General features: G+C 60.6%; 1 protein-coding gene across 1 annotated transcript in view; it reads right to left on the bottom strand.

Moving 5' to 3' along the window:
- CSMD1 (CUB and Sushi multiple domains 1) overlaps positions 1-16859 on the bottom strand; it is a 720682-nt gene that overhangs the window by 66705 nt on the left and 637118 nt on the right. Inside the window, exons 38-41 of the mRNA XM_054565852.1 lie at positions 15921-16039; positions 12116-12185; positions 10908-11024; positions 4874-5083 (exon numbers count right to left, since the gene is read on the bottom strand). Coding sequence (XP_054421827.1) covers positions 4874-5083; positions 10908-11024; positions 12116-12185; positions 15921-16039 — 516 coding nt within the window. The remainder of the gene's footprint in view (positions 1-4873; positions 5084-10907; positions 11025-12115; positions 12186-15920; positions 16040-16859) is intronic.

The following is a 16859-nucleotide window of genomic DNA, read 5'->3' as shown; positions in this document are numbered from 1 at the left end:
ACCCAGGTCCCGGAGCGGCCGTTTCACGTCGGTGACCAGCTTCTGTAACACGGCTAAGGTCCTGGTTCTCATTTGACGGTAGGTCATCTGCCTAAACGCTCATCCCTGGCCCTGTCACCTCCTCGGCGTCGGCGTGCCCTGACGGAGCCGAGGTTGTCGCTCAGCTTTGTGCTTTGACCAGCCAAGGACCGCATGCTTGGTGGCCCCCTGCCACAGGGGCCGCGACGTCGGGGAGAAACGCACGGGACCCATGGGGCTCCCCGAGGCTGCAGGGCTGGGGCGCGGGTGCACAGCCTCCGCTGGCGGTGGGCGTGGGCGCCCTGCATGGTCCAGTTGTGCCTCAGTCTCTTGAGGGACACTGTTCCTCTACTTTCGGCAAACCTGCGTCATCTGCAGAGAGGACGGGGCCGACGTGGAAGGTTTGGACTCCGGTCTCCGGGAGTGTAGACCAGGAGGTGCCCTGCCAGGCACTTGCTCCATCTTGGAAGAGGACGCCGGAGGGAGGAGGGGTTAGCACCACGTTTGGTGACGGCCCTGTGGGCATGTCGTGGGCGCAGACCCACTCCCGCCAGCGAGTGGCGCCGGAGAGTGGTGGGCGGCTGGGCCTCGCTCTTCTGGTTGAGAAGGGGGCTCGGAGTCGTGCCCAAGCAAGGAGAGGGCAGTGCCGCAAGCCCATCAGGGCCCCGTGCGCCTCACGGCCACGTCTGCAGGGACCAGGCACAGGGGATCTTCAGCGGCCGCAGCCCAGGAGGGCGGTTTAACAGCTTCCCCGCCGGGGCCGCCGCCGGGGGCTGTGGCCGCGCCCCCTTCCCTCCGAGACTGGTTCCCCTGCCAAGTCAGCGGCTTCCCTGGGGCACAAGAGCGGTGCCGACTTCACTGTCCTCTGGGGTTTGGTGCTGGTATTTCTTGTTTTCTGTTTTTGCGTTTTGAAAGGTGCTTCCCACAGACAGCAGAGGTGAAGCGGAAGAGAAGAACGCGGGAAAAAAGACGAGGTTTTGGTCTCCTACGGCAGAGCCCGTGAGCCGCCTTTGACTTGTCTGCGTTGAATGATCAGGCTTTGTAACGCAGGAAAGACGAAGAAAGGGGAGAACGGTGGGAGGGAGGCAACTACTCAGTGTTTCCCAAGGTCAAATACAAAAACAGGAAGGCAAAGAAAGCCAGTAAAATTCCCTCTATGCCGCCGTTTCAGAACTACCACAAAGGAGGAAACCTGAGTGCACCAGCGCGAGCTGACACCGCGCAAGCCCGTGAACCCACGGAACCGTGGTCGGCACGTGTCCGTCACACACACGCCTGCCAGCCTTTAGCCGCGTTCGCGTCCCTGGTGAAGTGACAGGCGCCTGGAGGGACAGCGAGGGGGTCACGGGGCTCGGGTCGCACAGCTGTTTCCTCCTCGGGCTCCTAGGTCATTAGTGGGCGCACATCTTCGTATTTCATCTGCTTCCCGGTTCCTGAGTTACAGATACGGTACACGCACTTGGTTTCGTGTAACACGTCCCGGCTCTTCACTGCTCAAGTTCGGAAGTCATTTAACTTCAGCACAGCTCCATCGCCGCGTCACGTCCTCGACCTTTATGTGGCCGTAAATAAAGGGCGAGGATTGGGAATGAGAGGCGCGGCCCAGCATCGCTGAGATGACAGGAGTCTCCGCGTGATTTATGCCTCGTCTTATGCGTGATCCACCATGAGCTCAACTTATAAATCTCAGGCGGGACCTGGGAATTTGGAAGTGACAAGCAATCACCGCTGTGCCATTCTGCCAACGTGCAATTCTGTAAAAGGACACACCGTCTGATGAGGGTCATCCCTGTCAGAAATGACAGCTCCTCACGTCCAAGTTCTCCCTCTTTCTTATTTTGTTTATTTCCGCGTCTCTCCATGAGAGCAAGTTAATTCTCCACACTGAAAATACATGGGTCAGGGTTTTTAGAAATGGGGCACTGAAACCTGGGGCCAGGTGCCCAGGAAATGGAACGTCCGCGCGCCGGCATACGGTGTGGTCTGGGCGAAGGCTCCCCGTCTGGGCGGCCGGAGCGGGGGCCAACGGCACGGCGATCGCCGGTGGTCAAAGCCGGACAGAAGCGAGAGGAAACCCTGGGGACCAGAGGGGCTACCGTCCTCATACCTCGGGGGACTGTCCCCAGGCGAACAGGCCAAATAGCTCCAGACTTCGACTTTGCAGGAGAAAAAAGGAAAGCGGATCTGCGGGTATTTCACAAATTATGTGAAGCCTAATTCCAAATACTGACAAAGTGAAAAATATTAATATTTTGCTAACTGATCACACAGCTTATGATCTTTGGCTTCGAGGATCCCTGTGTGGACCTTTGGGAGGTCTCTTTAGACCGTCATTTTAATGTTGAACTAATCTGTGACTGTGGGACTATGCAGACATGGGCTTAGTAACCCTCTTTGAAAAATATCAAGATAAGTAAAACCAAACAAAAAAAAAACCCCACTTTTTTGACCTATGGAGGCTAGAAATGATGTAATATAAAATATAGTCTCAAAACTACATGGTGAAAAATAATCTTATGAATTTTTAAACACATTTTTATTGTTATTTAAGATATGAGTACTGTTCTTAAATTTGTTAAATTATTTCTTAAAAGTTAATAATTTTGCAATTACAACCAACATACTAGCTTGTACTCGTTTTAGGCGCACAGCACAGCGGTTACACATTGATGTCCCTTACAAAGTGATCGCCCCGTGGAGTTTTTATTTGACTTTCACAATGTCAGTGAGGAAAGAAAAGTCAAATTTTGAATACGGTATTGAAATATTCAAAATGGGGGAGACGTCGCAAAGGTTCTTGGGGCCCACCGAGTAGACCCCCTACGCGGCAGCTGAGGTCTGAGAGGCAGTCATGTATGTTTTTACTGACTTGGCTATCATGATAATGGCAGGTAAACAATAAAGGTTACGCCGGGTGAGCCGAGTACAATGGATAATCATGAGGACGATGTGCATTTTTTAACAGAACCCACTTCAGAGGGTGGGGGGGTGGGCAGCGGTCACAGAACGTGAAAGAGAAGGTGGAGCTCGGGGACACGGATCCAAGCTGAGGGGGCTCCCAGGCAGGGGGTGGGGCAGCGACCAGAGAAAGGAGGGCGGCGGGCGAGGGGGCTCCTGCCGGGCACCTGCGGGCACCGCGCGGTCTCCGCCCCTCCCCCAGGGACCCGCCCTCTGAACTGCGGCCTCTGAGCTCCTGTTGCAAACCCCTCCGTGACCTCCGCGGCAGGTGGGAGGAGCCTGGGCGTGACGGACCCTCTCGGTATGTGACCCCTCAGGTCGCCGTCCCCAGGTTCTAGAATCGCCGCCCGAGAGGAAGGCAGGCGAGCTCTTGCCATGGGACGCGAGTCGCTCTGCCCGCCGGCCCTTGGCGCCCACCTCGGCTCTGGCCCGGTCACCCCCCGCCGGCCGCAGCGGGGCACCCGGCGCCGCCCCACGCGGGCCTGGGCGGTTGTCACATAGCCCCCTCCGCACCCGCCTGCGGGGTGGCCCCCCGCCGGCCGCAGAGGGGGCGCCCTCCAACTTTGCGCAAGCGCCTCGTGACAGCGCGCCTCCCGTGGGGCTTCCACGTCGCGCCAGAGGTCAGCTCGTCCTGCCGCACTGCGACGCCGCTCAAGGCAGGACTGGGTCTCGGGTCAGCCCCGCCTCTCTGCCCGGACTCTGGGGTCTAGGTGTGGCGGGGGGACGGGCAGCCTTCGAGAAACGCGCTCTCACTGCAGCCCGACGGGCCGGTGACGGAGGACGGGTCCGTGACGGGAAGCCCCGTGCTGGCCGCGGAACGCGGGGAGAGCTTCCTCCTGACTCAGAGAAGGAGTCGAAGCTGCTGGGGCTCCAGCCGTCACCCCGTTCGCTGGCATGGAGCGGACTGGGTTTGAGAGGGAGGGCTGGGGGTGACGACAGGCACGGCGTCCACGGGGACACTCTGGCCGCCTCCCCTGTCCCGGTCCTCGCTGGTCCGCCCTGCTCTCCCTCCTGACGCTCGCCCTCCTATCTGGATTTCTATGTCAAGAGACCCACGTCCTGGAAACCTAACTTCATAATTTATAGGAACAGTTTAAGTGCTATTGCCTACAAGTTCAACACAAACTACTCTCTTCCTGATGTGATGAACTATTCGCGCTCTGTTTCCAAGGGCAGCCTGGGAAATAAAAGAAAACAAGCGATCTCGCCACGTTAAAAGAAAAAGGCCCTATTTTTGACATTTCCAACATCATTTCATTTAACAATAGTCAGAAAAGGCCAGCTGAACTATCTTGTAAGAAATGAAAATTTTGAACTTTTTCATGTGTCAAAAACGCTATAATGGCCGATCTAAACTTTTCTTCGTGATCTTGTATTTTGATAGTTTAAAAAAGAATAAAGTTCATTCCCTGAATTTTTTTCTGGCTTAATTGGACCGTGCCTGGAAGAGACTTCATTCTGGGCTGAGGATGGACGTGGGCGCCTGAGGGCCGCAGCCAGGCCCTGTCGGTGCTCAGAGGCCCCTCCGCCGCCCCCCGCAGTCCGGGAGGGGCAAGACCCCCACCTGCCGGGGAGGGCGCCATGGCCGAGGAGAAGACGACATGACAGTGGGGCTACGTGGCCCGGGGGGTATACGGTGTGGCCCCGAGGGGGAGGGGCAGCGGGGGAGCGGTGGCCACCGGGGAGGGGACTGTGCCCTCGCCATCGGGTCTCCCCGCTCCGGCGAGGACAAGAACAACACCACCTCCGCTATCTACTCACTGTCAGAATTTTCCTCTAAAAGAGATTCCAGCCGTCCAAGCTGCTAACCTGTCGGGGAGGCCTGCGTTCCAGCACGATGCCAGCGCCAGCGCCGGCGCACGGAACGGGTGCCGCTGCGCTCGACCTGCCCGCTCACCTTGGTAGGCCAGCTTGAACCCCTGCCGGTTCTGGGAGTGGTCGCTGTAGAAGTGAATGAGGGTCTCGTGCGTGGTGCTGAGCAGCGCGGCCGGCAGGTCGGGGCCGCTGAACTGCCCGACGGTGGGGCTGCTGGGGTGCGGCCCGTTCTGGATCTCCAGGAAGTCGTGGTTCGCCTCCGTAGAAAAATTCAGGAACTGAATATGTGCTCCTGCGGGAAATATACGCACCATTAACGAAAGTTAGTATCAGAACGGGTAAAATCTAGGTTTACCCCAGGCGACTGACGTTTTCCGAGTGTCCCCGAACACTGTCTCTCTCTCGAGGAGGCAAGGCAGCGCGGTGCGGGGGCGGGGGGCCCCGCTGCTGTGGCTCACAGCAGGCCTGGTTCAGTTCCCTGCGACCTGGGCGCCGCGCGGCCTTTACCTACGCAGCGCACGGCCCTCCGTCAGCCTGCTGTGGCGTGGGGACAGGCCGGTGCGATGCTGACAGGCTGGCTGGCTCTCCCGCGCCTGGCGGCGACTCTGTCCAGCTGCTATTCTGATTAACGCCACCGTAAACGCACGGTTTAACTGCAGGCCAAACCTCCCGGAAGGTAAGTTACAGCTTTACCAAGGGAGAAGCCAGTGGAGCCCCCAAAATAAACGCAACGAACTTTACGGGTGGCTTTTAAATGGTCCGACCACGGCGCCAGAGGTTTGTTAGTGGAGCAACTGATTCTTTCGGTTCTGTTTTGCACGCGAAGCAAGTGACTAAGGTTGCAAGCAACCAATCCAAGAGGCCCCACGTGGCTCTCAGAGCCCCGTGTGGCTGGGCACACTGGTGACTGTCCGAAGGGCTGGTGCGTGGATCTGCGTGCTAGACAGACCCTAGCAGATGACTGAAAAGTGAAGCAAAAGCAGACCCATCTGGAGTCACTTGCTGTGGCATGGCGTCATTTTTGACCATTTGTTTGGCTGCTGTCTCTGAAATACTTTAATCACTAAAACAGTGTAGGTGGAGCTCCAGAGGCGTGCGTTTTTACATAAAGCCATGCAATTAATTTTGATTTTTAAGGCCTACACCAGGCATGCCAGGAGCGATTATGGATTTCCCTGCCAACCCATCAGAAAAGCTTTCCTTGTGTTACTTTCCTGCTCCAGGCAGATAAGAAGGGCTTTAATGCCGCTCTTCATCGAACACACTTGTTTCCTGGGCTTGGGAACGCGGGATAGCGGTCCCGCTGCTCAAGTGCAAATGCGGGGAAGTGTCAGGCAAGCGTGGCGACCTGGCTCTCGATGGGACAGGAAGTTACCCTGAGCCAGGGCTCGGGGAAAGGAGGGAGAGACTGGTGCACGGGGCAGCAGGGCGGCGAGAACTGAAGGCGCTCGAGGGGACCGAACGCCGCCCGCAGCGGCCGGCTTCGTCCGCGATGCAGGGACGCTGCGCGGGGACAGCAGGCGGCGGCGGCCCTGTGGTGGGCGCAGCACCCACCCAGCCGGCACGCCCGCGGCCCGCCCACCGCTCACTCTCCTCCCAGGTGCCCCACAGGGCCAGCATTACCCCTGCCGTCGCGCTACAGGCGCGCAAACCGAGCCCCGGAAGGCCCGGCGTCCGTCCCCTGCACGTCCGATGGGCGGGGCCGCCCGCCTCCACGCGCCGCGCGCTGGACAGGAGCAGCCAGCCCGGGACGGGAGCGGAAGAGCCCCAGCCCCTGCGAGGGAGCCGTTCCTGGTAGAGTTGGCCGGCCGAGGTCGGAGAGGAAGGCCGAGAGTGGGATGCTGCCTTCTTCAGGGGAGGGGCGCCCGAGGGCCCTCGAGCAGGTCAACCCAGGGTCAGCGCCGTTTTAGAGCACGGGGTCCATTCGGGCCACACGCACGGCCCCGCCCTGCCCTCGCGTGCACGGCGCAGCCAGGGCGGCGGGCGCTGGCGGGGGGCCTGGGCCGTCCTGACTCGGGGCGCAGCGCGCCACCGACAGGGAACGGCTCTGCACACTTCCCGCTCCCGCAGTTACTTAAAAACATCAACTGTAAGTGCTGGAAGCAGCCTACGTGCCGACAAGTGAGTGAGTGGATCCAAAAACCGCGGTGCGTCCCCCATCGGGACACGACGCAGCAGAGAGGAAGGAGGGGCCCCCCGCGACGGCCCGGACAGACCTGGGGAGCATCGTGCTCAGCGGGATAAGCCACGGGGTCTGAGCTGTAGAAGGGGCCTCATGAGCAAAATAAACGAACGAGCCAAACAGAACCGCAGGCGTGGAAACGGAGCAGCCTGGCAGCGCCCAGCAGGGCGGGGGAGGCGGTAGAAGGAAGGGGAGGGACCAGTTAAGGAACACGTATGCGTGACCCAGGAACAAGGACAACAGGGGGGCTGCCGGGGGTGGGACTGGGCAGAGGAGGGCAGGGGGGAAAGACTGGACGCGTGTAAAAGGACGGGAATAAAATATTTCATTAAAAATAGTAGAGGAAGAAAGGTCAAATAGGTTTCTTCTCTGAAAAGCCAACAGTGAGCTCTCAATTTCCTTCAAATTCCAGCAAATATTTTTGGACAAAAGAAACCCAGAGCAGGACAAGAAAGTGACCGTCTGAGAGACTCGGGGGTGGGGCAAGCAGGGGATCGGGGGAGGACAGGCCGGGGCCCTATCGGCCCCTCAGCTCCCGCCCGTCCCCCACGCCGCGCGGCGGAGACCCTCGGCCGCTTCGGAGGTGACTCGTTGGAAGCTCATTCATTCCTCACCAGGCGGCTGAGTTCAAAGCAGTTTTCTTTTAAAGCCTGGTCCCCAAACCCGATGAAAGAGGCGTTCGTTACCCCTGAATAAATAGCACTAACACACCCTGTGCGCGCGCGGGTGACGACGTCAGGGCCCCTGAGCCCGGGGGTCTGCCGCCTCCTAAATGCCCGTCACGTGTGTCACCGTGAGCCCGAGCACAGACGGGGACACAGAAACAACCAAGAACGGCTCCTGAATCACTGGCGTTTCCGTTTCTGCACAAACGGGGCCAGAAAGACAGGAAGCCCGGGCAGGACCCCAGCGCGTGCGGCGCGGCCCCCGCCCGGAGCGAGTCACACAGCAGGGAGACGGCCCGGCAGGCGCTCCTGCCCACGCGCACACGCAGACTTCAGGCTCCCGGCCGGAGGGCGCCTCCGCACGCCCAGGACGGCGCAGCCGAGGAGCCGGCGGCAGGCGGCGGGCGGACCGAGGGCACCGCCGCGCACACGGCCCGGACCGGCAACGCGCGGGGGGCGGCGAGGGGCGCTGTCCTGCCCTGGGCTTCAGCTAGAAGTGCACACGGAATGAGGGCAGCCGCGGCGGTAGGACCAAAGCCGGCACTGTAAGCAGGACACAGTGTCAGCCACCTAGCAAACCGCCCCCCCAACCACATGTCAGCCCGGCTCTCCTCTGGCTTCCACGGGATTAGGCCACGATCTAATTTCCAGCAAACCCTGTCCAGCTGGACACCGGGAAGCCGAAATGAAGGGACTGAAAGGAGCCTGACCCGGGCTCCTGTCACGGGCACCGGGGCGTGTGCCCTGACGCCGAGGGCAGCAGCCCGCACGCCCACGCCGGGCGGCCCGTGTGGGGCACACTCTCCTCCACTTGTCATCACGCGTGAAAAACGACGTGTCAGGCGCGGGGCATCTGACTCCGGACTGTCGTCACGGGACCGTGACTTCAGGCTGAAACCCTCAGCTCTCAGTTGATGGGATCTGTGAATGTTAATTGCTCTGTGTTGCATCTTTTGTGTATTTAAAGAAAAACAGCCCAAGAGCTGATCGTTTTAGAATCCAGGGAATATTCTGCAGGGTCTTTGTACCCTCCCTGCGCTTCTAGACGGCCCGCGGGAGGCCGCGTAGGTCGGCGAGGGCGCCGTCAGTGCCGCGGGCTGTGCGTACGCACGTGACGGTCACCCAGGAGAAACGAGGCTGCCTTTCTGTGAACGCGGCCTGCAGACGTTTTCCAGGAAACAGAGACGGAAATTCTGGGTTGGCCGGGCTCACACCAAAGCCACACTCGCCAGCGGCCCGACTGGGGGAAATGAAAGGAAACAGCAGGAAATGACTGGAGGCTCTAGTTCAGCGGCCGCAAGCAGCTAACTGCGCACAAGGCCGCCTTCTGCACCCCACGCTCTTGCACACTCTTGGGGCCGGAGGCTGAGCAGGCGGGTGACCGAGAACTTAAGCAGAGATTCGGAGGGGCCGGGGGGTGCTCGGGGTACGCAATGAAGCGAGTGAGTCGCACAGATGAATGAACACACACATCAGACACAGACGCGCAGACACAGAGAGCAGGCAGCCACGGCGGGGGGCAGGGGAGGGTGAAGACGGTGACGGAGCGCAAGACGCGCGAGCTTCCAGCTGCAGTTAAACACGTCACCGGGACATGGCGCGCACACGGGCACACGGTCCGTGGCGCCTGGTCACTGCGCGGCGCCATCGCATTGTGAGGCGCATGATCGTCGAATCACGACACCGCGCTGTGCGTAGACTGTCGTGTGTCCGCTCCACTTCAACGAGAAAAAGAAAGGAGCAAACAGAGCCCGTGAATCTCCGATCCAACCCCTCGGGCCTGAGCCAAAGGATGGGCCCGGCCGTGTCCAGGCCTTAGACCCCCCAGAAGAAAGCGGACCCCACGTCTGGGATGGGCCAAGCTGCTCAGAGGCCTGCTCCCTCCAGCCCAGAGCAGGGTTCCTGCCTCTGCGCTCTGAGAGCCGAGGACTTAGAATGAACAGAACTCACCTAAAAACCGGGAAGCAACAGAGCGCTTCTGTTCCCCTTTTGTGAAATCCCTCCCCCCTGCACCCCCCGCGCCCTCCGGGGGGCCCCAGGGAGCTGGTGGACGGGAACCTCCCACGCCGGGCGCCCTTCCACGCCCGCCCTTCTCTGCGCCACGCTCCGTGTCTGTCCACAGCTCACTCACGTCCCCACGCCGACCCAGGCCTGCGGGCCGCGTGCCCGCGTCCCCTCCCAGCGGCTGGCGCTGGCGCACGGCCCCTGCTTCCCTGCCCCGGAGCAGCTGCTGCATTCTGGGTATAGACGGGGGTCTCGGGCGAAGCTTCGCAAACCTCGCACAAGTACGCTCTTCTGGGGAGCGGTGCGCATTCCTGCTCGTGGTCACCTGTCTTCCACACGTTTCGTTAGCGACAACTGTTCAGCACTGAGGTTCCCGATGCCTCTGTCCTAGGGCCCTGGGAACCCACGGTGACACCGCATCGCCGTGCGCTGCTCACAAGGGGACCCCAGGCGGGAAGACCCCGTCAAGGAACCGGAGTGCACAGGGGCCGCGAGGCAGACAGGAAAAGGCAGGACAGGAAGTGGTACTGTCGCCAAGCCCGGGCGCCGCCCGAGGCCGCAACGAGACCGTCACCGTGAAAAAGCTGAAAGTTCAAGACCAAGTACTGCAAAACGCCCTTCTAGCACACGGAGGTCAACGTAACACATGCATTTAAAAAAATTATAAAATGACCCTTACACGTGCCATGGCCTGAGAAAGCTTTAGGGCTGTTCCAAGTGGACAGGACAGTCGCCGACTCCCGCGGGGAGGGGGCCGAGGCAGGGCTAGCACCTCGCCCGACGGGGGCGCCGCGCTTCGCACTCTGTGGGCCTGCCTATCACCATTCAGCCAACCCCGCCTGCCTTGGAAACAGCCGCGCGGCTCACCCGGTTTTCCCAGTAACTCCCTGTTCTTGATGCCCTTCTGCTCAAGCGTTCCTTGTTTTTAGATTTTCTTTATTTGTAGACAGAGGGGAGGGGGAAAGAGAGGGAGAGAAACCTCCATGTGCGATTGCCTCTCGTGCACCTCCTACCGGGGACCTGGCCCGCGGCCCAGGCCTGAGCCCTGACTGGGAGTCGAACCGGCGACCCTCTGGTTTGCAGGCCGGCGCTCAGTCCACTGAGCTGCCCCAGCCCAGGCTGCCCACGCCTTCCTCCCACCTGCAGGCCACCTCCCATTGCAGACCCTGCCTGTCCACAGAAGGCTCGTGTTTACTCAGCTGGCGTCCTGCGGAGACAGAAGTCAGAGAGCCGGGTTTTCAGGGACCGAACGCGCCCTCGCTCACCATAGCCGACGGGCAGGGAGATCCTCCAGGTGCAGTCCAGGTTGTTGGGGTACGCGCCCGGGAAGCCGGGGCTCAGGATCACGCCGCCCATGCTGGTCCGCGTCCCGCCGCACGTCGCTGCCGAGTGGAGAACCGATCTGATATCAACTCTCATCATCAGTACGATTATTTAAAAAAAAAAATAGGCCTTGAGATTTTCAAGAGCCCGTCAGTAAATTATTATCTCTGTTTGGATTTCTAGTCCTCAATCCCCAGCCTGAATTAACCCTAAGCAGCCAGCTAAAACCCCAACTACAAAAATCTTTGCGTCTCTCAAATCAGCCATTCTGTCTTCATGTTCACAGAAGGCCGCCGGCGAGTCGGCCGGTGGAAACCTTCCCCTGCGCCTTGCGAGGGGCGAGGGCGAGCCGGTGTGGGGGAGACGCCGCATCGCCCCTATCTGTTGGCATGCAAGATGTGCTAAATAAAAGATAAAAACCAACTGTATTTGGCTACGATGGGCTAACTATTCAAATACAGCATTCCCGCTCGCGATACAGAGCTCCGGCAATGCCGTTACGGGATGTAATTAATACCCGTGGTGAGCAGATTTCACTTCACAGGGTGCATGTGAAATTCCCAGATTCCAGGGAAGAGTCTTCATTTCAAATGAGGCAAGAGAGGGTGACGCTCTCTGTCAGAAAAGGCAGGGAGGGAGCAGGGGGCCCCCAGGTCGGGGCCCTGGTTCCCCTTCTCTCCCCGACCCGCCCTGGGAGTTTTGAATCTCCGCACAAACAGCTCCACCTTCGCAGGCGGCGTGGCCGTCGGGACACTCCCTCTTTCCCAAGAGTCTCTCTCTCTCTCTCTCTCTCTCTCTCTCTCTCTCTCTCTCACACACACACACACACACACACACACACGTGCACACCCCATGCACGCACCCCCTGCTGGCCACTGAGAGCACTGCTCCCTCGGGAACGGACAGGCCGTCGTGACCGTGCGCGGCCACGGGCTGTTCCGGGCCGAGACTTCCGTGAGGGAGGAGGCTGGGCTGGTGGAGTGGGGTGGCTGAGTTTTACCTTCTTCTGTGCACACCTCCCTGTGTGTCCCACTCAGGGCAGGTCAGTTGTTTGTCACTGAAAACCCTGAAACCGCCCCCCGCCCCCCGCGAGGGCGCCTGCCGGCGGGCGCCCGTGGCGTCGGACACAGCGGAGCGCGGGCGTCCCTACCGATGCACAGAGGGGGCGGGTAGTTCCAGCGCCGCACGGTCCCGGGCATGCAGGAGATGTGGGGGCGGCCCTGCGGAGAGAGGGGCGAGGCTCACTCACCTGCGCTGAGGGCGCCCGAGGGGCCGGCGCTCGCGGCCGCGTCTCTGTGGCCTTGGGGCGCCCTCTCTGGATGTATCCCAAGGGGGCGCTTTTCCAGGGATTGGGATTGGATTTCTACTACTGAGTCACATATTTTGAACCAAAGTAGGAAAACCGGACCACGCACCCTTCCGTTCCAACCGCCCCGCCGCACCCTCCCCGCAGCCTGCGCTCGCCGGCTCCGCCCGGGGCTCAGGAGGCGTCAGGGCAGCCGCGTGCGGCCTGTCTGGACTTTCCACTGGCAGAAGTTACAGCTTTGGTCAGAGAGGGTGGAAGCGACTAGGAAACAGCAGGTATGGGTTCAGAGGTGGGCGCGTCCCGATGCAATGCCGGCTCGTGGGACGGCAACCTCTCGGCCGCCGGCCGTGCCGGTGCAAACCGCACGGTCGCCGCCGCCGCAGCCCAGCAGAACCTGGCGTGGGCCCTGCCCCATCGCAGAGGAAGGAAACCCGACGTTCACTTCAGCGTCGGACAGGCCCCGCACGGACACATTCACCCTCATCGCTTAGACGTCCGTCCTTCCAACAGGTGGAGTTTTCACTTTCAACCTCCCCAGTCCGTCCCCTCATTCCTCCTGCACGTCAAAGAGCAGAGGGCGGCGAGCGCGGGCCCCTCTACCGCGAGGCCGAGGGTGGCGAGCGCGGGCCCCTCTACCGCGAGGCCGAGGGCGGCGAGCGTGGGCCTCCGCGTGCAGGCGGCGCGTTCTCACTGTTTCCTCCCTGGGACTGGGCGGCCTCGTCTGCCACGTGCACCTACATGTGACTCCCCATCTGCCACGCGGTGCCGGCGTGGAGGCGCCTGGGAAACAAGTCTTCAGTCCACGCTGGGTAACGCAGCCCCGGGGGGTGCATCCAACAGGAATTCGTGCCCCGCGGCAGCGGTTTATGACAGCAGGTGGTTCCCACAGCGTAGCAGCGTCTCAGACTCAGCGCGTCCGCCAGCGAACTGCCCCCCCCTCCGGGCCCCGGGGCCTCAGAGTCCTCAGGGCGTGGGGGCCGCGCTCATCCAGGAGACGGCTCTTGGCGGACGCCTCCGCCGCCCTCGGCGCACTCTCTCCCGGGTCCACGGCGTCCGCGTCAGCGAGGTGCCTTCTCAGTCACGGGCAAAGGTAAACGCAAAGGCCGCTCACGGTATCGACCGGAGGCCGGGGCTGAATCGGTCATTCGTTACCAATCTGGCTCACCTTCTGCTATCGGTTTTGGTACAGACATTTTGTTTTACTGATTCCAGCTGAAAAAACCTTTGATCCTCATCTGAGGACGTGCCTGTTGAATTTGGGGGGGGGAAACGTCAGAGATGAAGAAAGTCATCGCGTGAGAGAAACATCAGTCGGCCTGGGAAATGATCCGCCAACCTTACCGTTTATAGGACAACGCTCCACCCAACCGAGCCGCCCAGGCCAGGGCTCAGCTGGAATTCTCATAAAAATCCAGAACGAGACAGGACCCTGAGGCTTTGCTGACTAACTTAAAATGAAAATGGCCTGTTGTCCGTATTTTTAAGGAACAGGAAAGGAAGTGCCTAGAAGAGGGACATCATGCATCTTTCAGGTATCCGGGATTCACCTTCCCTGTGTCGGGTCCCGGCCCCTTCAGGCCGGGTCGGCGGAGGTGGCACGGACGCACCTCCAGGGACATTCGTGTCTAAACTCTACGAGGGGCGGCGCTTTTCCTGAACCACGCACCCCGCCCGCAGCTGCCGTTCCGAAAACGCGAAGAGGCCAGGAAAACGGTCAGTCAGAGCCAGTGCAGCGGCTCAGGACCCCGCTCTCGCCCGTGTGAACGGCGGCTGCGGCTCGCGCGGCCGCGGCCTGGCCCTGCCGGTCCGGCAGAGCCGACAGCTCGTCTGCGTCCGGAACACGGAGCGAGTCAGCGGCCTGGCGGGCTCCACGGGCGTGTGCGCGCCGGCCGTTCTCACGAAGCGGGGTATTGGACGCCCGGTGCAGGAAAGGCCTCCCCGAAACCAGCCTCCCACCTCCGCCTCCGAGGGCGCCTGCAGAGCCGCAGAGATGAAGACGCTCAGGTCACTGCGGAGAAGCGTCACAAAGGGGCGGAGAGCAGGCCAAGGGCGGTGCCAAGGGGCCGCGTGACGCTCGCCCGGCAGGCCCGGCCTCAAGGCCAGTGGAGCAGGCCTAGAAACGTGCCTCTGTGCGCACAGGCGTGTGCTGTGTCCTCGCAGTCCACATGCAAACCGGAGAAGGGCGCCCGGGTGTGCAGCTGTCCCTTCAGGAGAAACCCTCAGGGCGGGCGTCGCCGAGCCCCCAGCTGTGACGGGAGGGCTCTGCCTCCCAGGCCCAGGAGGCGGCGCCACCGGGCGCCTGGCGGGGGACCTGCGAGGCTGGCCCGACCCGCAGTGGCGCCTCCTCCGTCCGGGGTGGCGCCGCCTGTCGCTGCAGAGTCGCCGCGGTCACGGGGCTCGCTGAGGCCTGCCGCACGGGGTGCAGGCTGCCGGGGCGCAGGGGCCTCTGTGCCCCCGCGGCGTCCGTGCCAACAGCGAGGACGGTTTCCCTGGGCCGGGCCGGGCCGGGCACTTCCCCGGCGCTGTCTCCAAACTCACAGGGGAGGCTGCTTCCCACCGGCGGGCCGGGCCCACCTCTGCCTCTCAGGCCGCGCCTGGCTTCCCCTGGCACCGGCCCCGCGGGCGCTGGAAACAGACTGCGGGTCCGCACAGCAGCACGTGGTGGCTGAGCCACCGCCGGGGGCGTGAGGTTTGCCGCTTCCGCGGCGAGTCACCTTCGTTCCGCAAGACGCTCGCTGCCGCCCACAGCAGAACGTGATGGCGCGCAGAGCGGGGACACTCTGCTGCCGGGCGGCCGCCACGCGGCTCTGGGGCTCCTTCCGTCACTCACGCTGCGGTTTGGCCGGTAAAGGACAGAACTGAAAACCTCCTTGAAATGCTCGTGGCTTCAATGTTGTAATAAACACACAGCACGTAGACAAATACACAAATGAGCAAACAGCCAAAGGTGCTCCGCTGCCCGGATGAACCGACAACTAGAAACATGGTAGGCTTCGGCATTCCTATCGGACTTTGAAATCCAGGTGTCTAGATTATCAATATGTGTTGTTGGCAGGGAGAGCTAAGTAAGAATTATGCTCGGTGGCCAACAAAACTGTTCCGGGAGTCAGCGAATGTATGTTTTAGCCAGAAAACAAGTAACAGAAAAATGACGAATGCTGCTGCATATTACCTTGGAAAAAGTTTACAAAATGTAAAAATGTTACATAAGAAACAAAAAGATGATAAAAACTCGCACTCCCGAGCCCCCGACAGCCATCGCAGCTGTTCCCGGAGTGCCGCTGTGCCCGGCGCCGGGCGCGCCCGGGGGTGGCTTGCTGAGTGGGTGCCCAGGACAGTTCGTAAAGGGGGCTGACCCGTGACTCGGAGCAGATCCAGCAACGGGACTTCAGAGGCACCGAGCCGACACTTTGTCCCTTATATTTTACCTGCGTAGTAGCTACTGGGAGAACGTCCGCTTGGAAATCCAGTAATTAGGAAAATAGAACGCTTGACTTTGAAGGAGCTCTTTCTCATGTGGAAGCTATTTCCACATGCTGAGTAAGGTGGCCAACACCCATGACAGACGTGGCGAGGTTGGTCCACCCGCCGAGGGAGAGCAGCCAGGACCGCGGCGCGGGGAGACCCCAGGGCACGGCGCGGCACCCACCTGCAGCGTGTACCCGGGCGCGCACTGGAAGGCCAGCACGTCGTTCACCATGTGCCGATCCCCCAGCTTGAGCCCGTTGCTGGGTGGCGCTGGCTCCCGGCAGGCGGCGAGTCCCACGGCTGCAGAAAGGCAGACACACGCAGACGTTAGGCAACGCGCGGCCGCGCAGTCCCTCGGGCCCCCTCCGCAGGGCGGGCAGAGCCCCGCCCTCTCCCGTCCGCCCGCCGGGGAGCCTGAGTCGCTTGGCCGCTTGGGAGCTAATTCGGAAATGTTCACCTATGTCCTCTTAATGCGGATGCACTTTTTAAAAAACACTGATTTGATTCTTGGTGTCTTTACATGAAACGTGTTACTTCCAAGTTTCACATAAAACACTGGAAGTTGAATGCAGACACAATTTGAGGAGTCCTTCAAGAATTATGCTCCTTATTAGATGCAAAACCCATGATGTTTCTCTTGTTTATTGTTTCTCAAACACGTTTTAAGTCCTTACGAAGACCAGTAAGTGTGAATCTGGGAATCCTCCACTGAGAAAACCCACGTGAGGCCAACCCTTCCAGAGTCAGGCCCACTCGCCCTCATCTACAGAAGACAAAGCAGTCCTCGTGGACAGTGTGTTCTCAGGCCAACAGGCCCGGTGTTTGCGGACCCTGAAGGCGTAACTGGGCACTTTGCCTGAGGAAATGGCCTTTAGTTAAGGCACTAACCGTACTTTAGGTGTATCATAGAACACTGGAGTTCAGCCTAAAATATCATGTAAGTTATATCTAATTCTTATTTAACACTTATCCACAGAAACCCTTACCCCACCAATGAACGAGGTGCGCAGCATCGGACTTCACTGAAAATACCCGAAGTCAGAGATAAAATGACTAGCAATTTCAAGCCTGGAGACAGCCAGCGTGGGGCACTTCTGAGCGCGGCACAGCCCGTGCCGGC

The sequence above is a fragment of the Pteronotus mesoamericanus genome, unplaced genomic scaffold, assembly GCF_021234165.1.
Source record: "Pteronotus mesoamericanus isolate MK-2021 breed Mesoamerican mustached bat unplaced genomic scaffold, CSHL_Meso_final contig_169, whole genome shotgun sequence".
Taxonomy (NCBI): Eukaryota; Metazoa; Chordata; class Mammalia; order Chiroptera; family Mormoopidae; genus Pteronotus; species Pteronotus mesoamericanus.
This window is presented reverse-complemented; position numbering and strand designations above follow the sequence as displayed.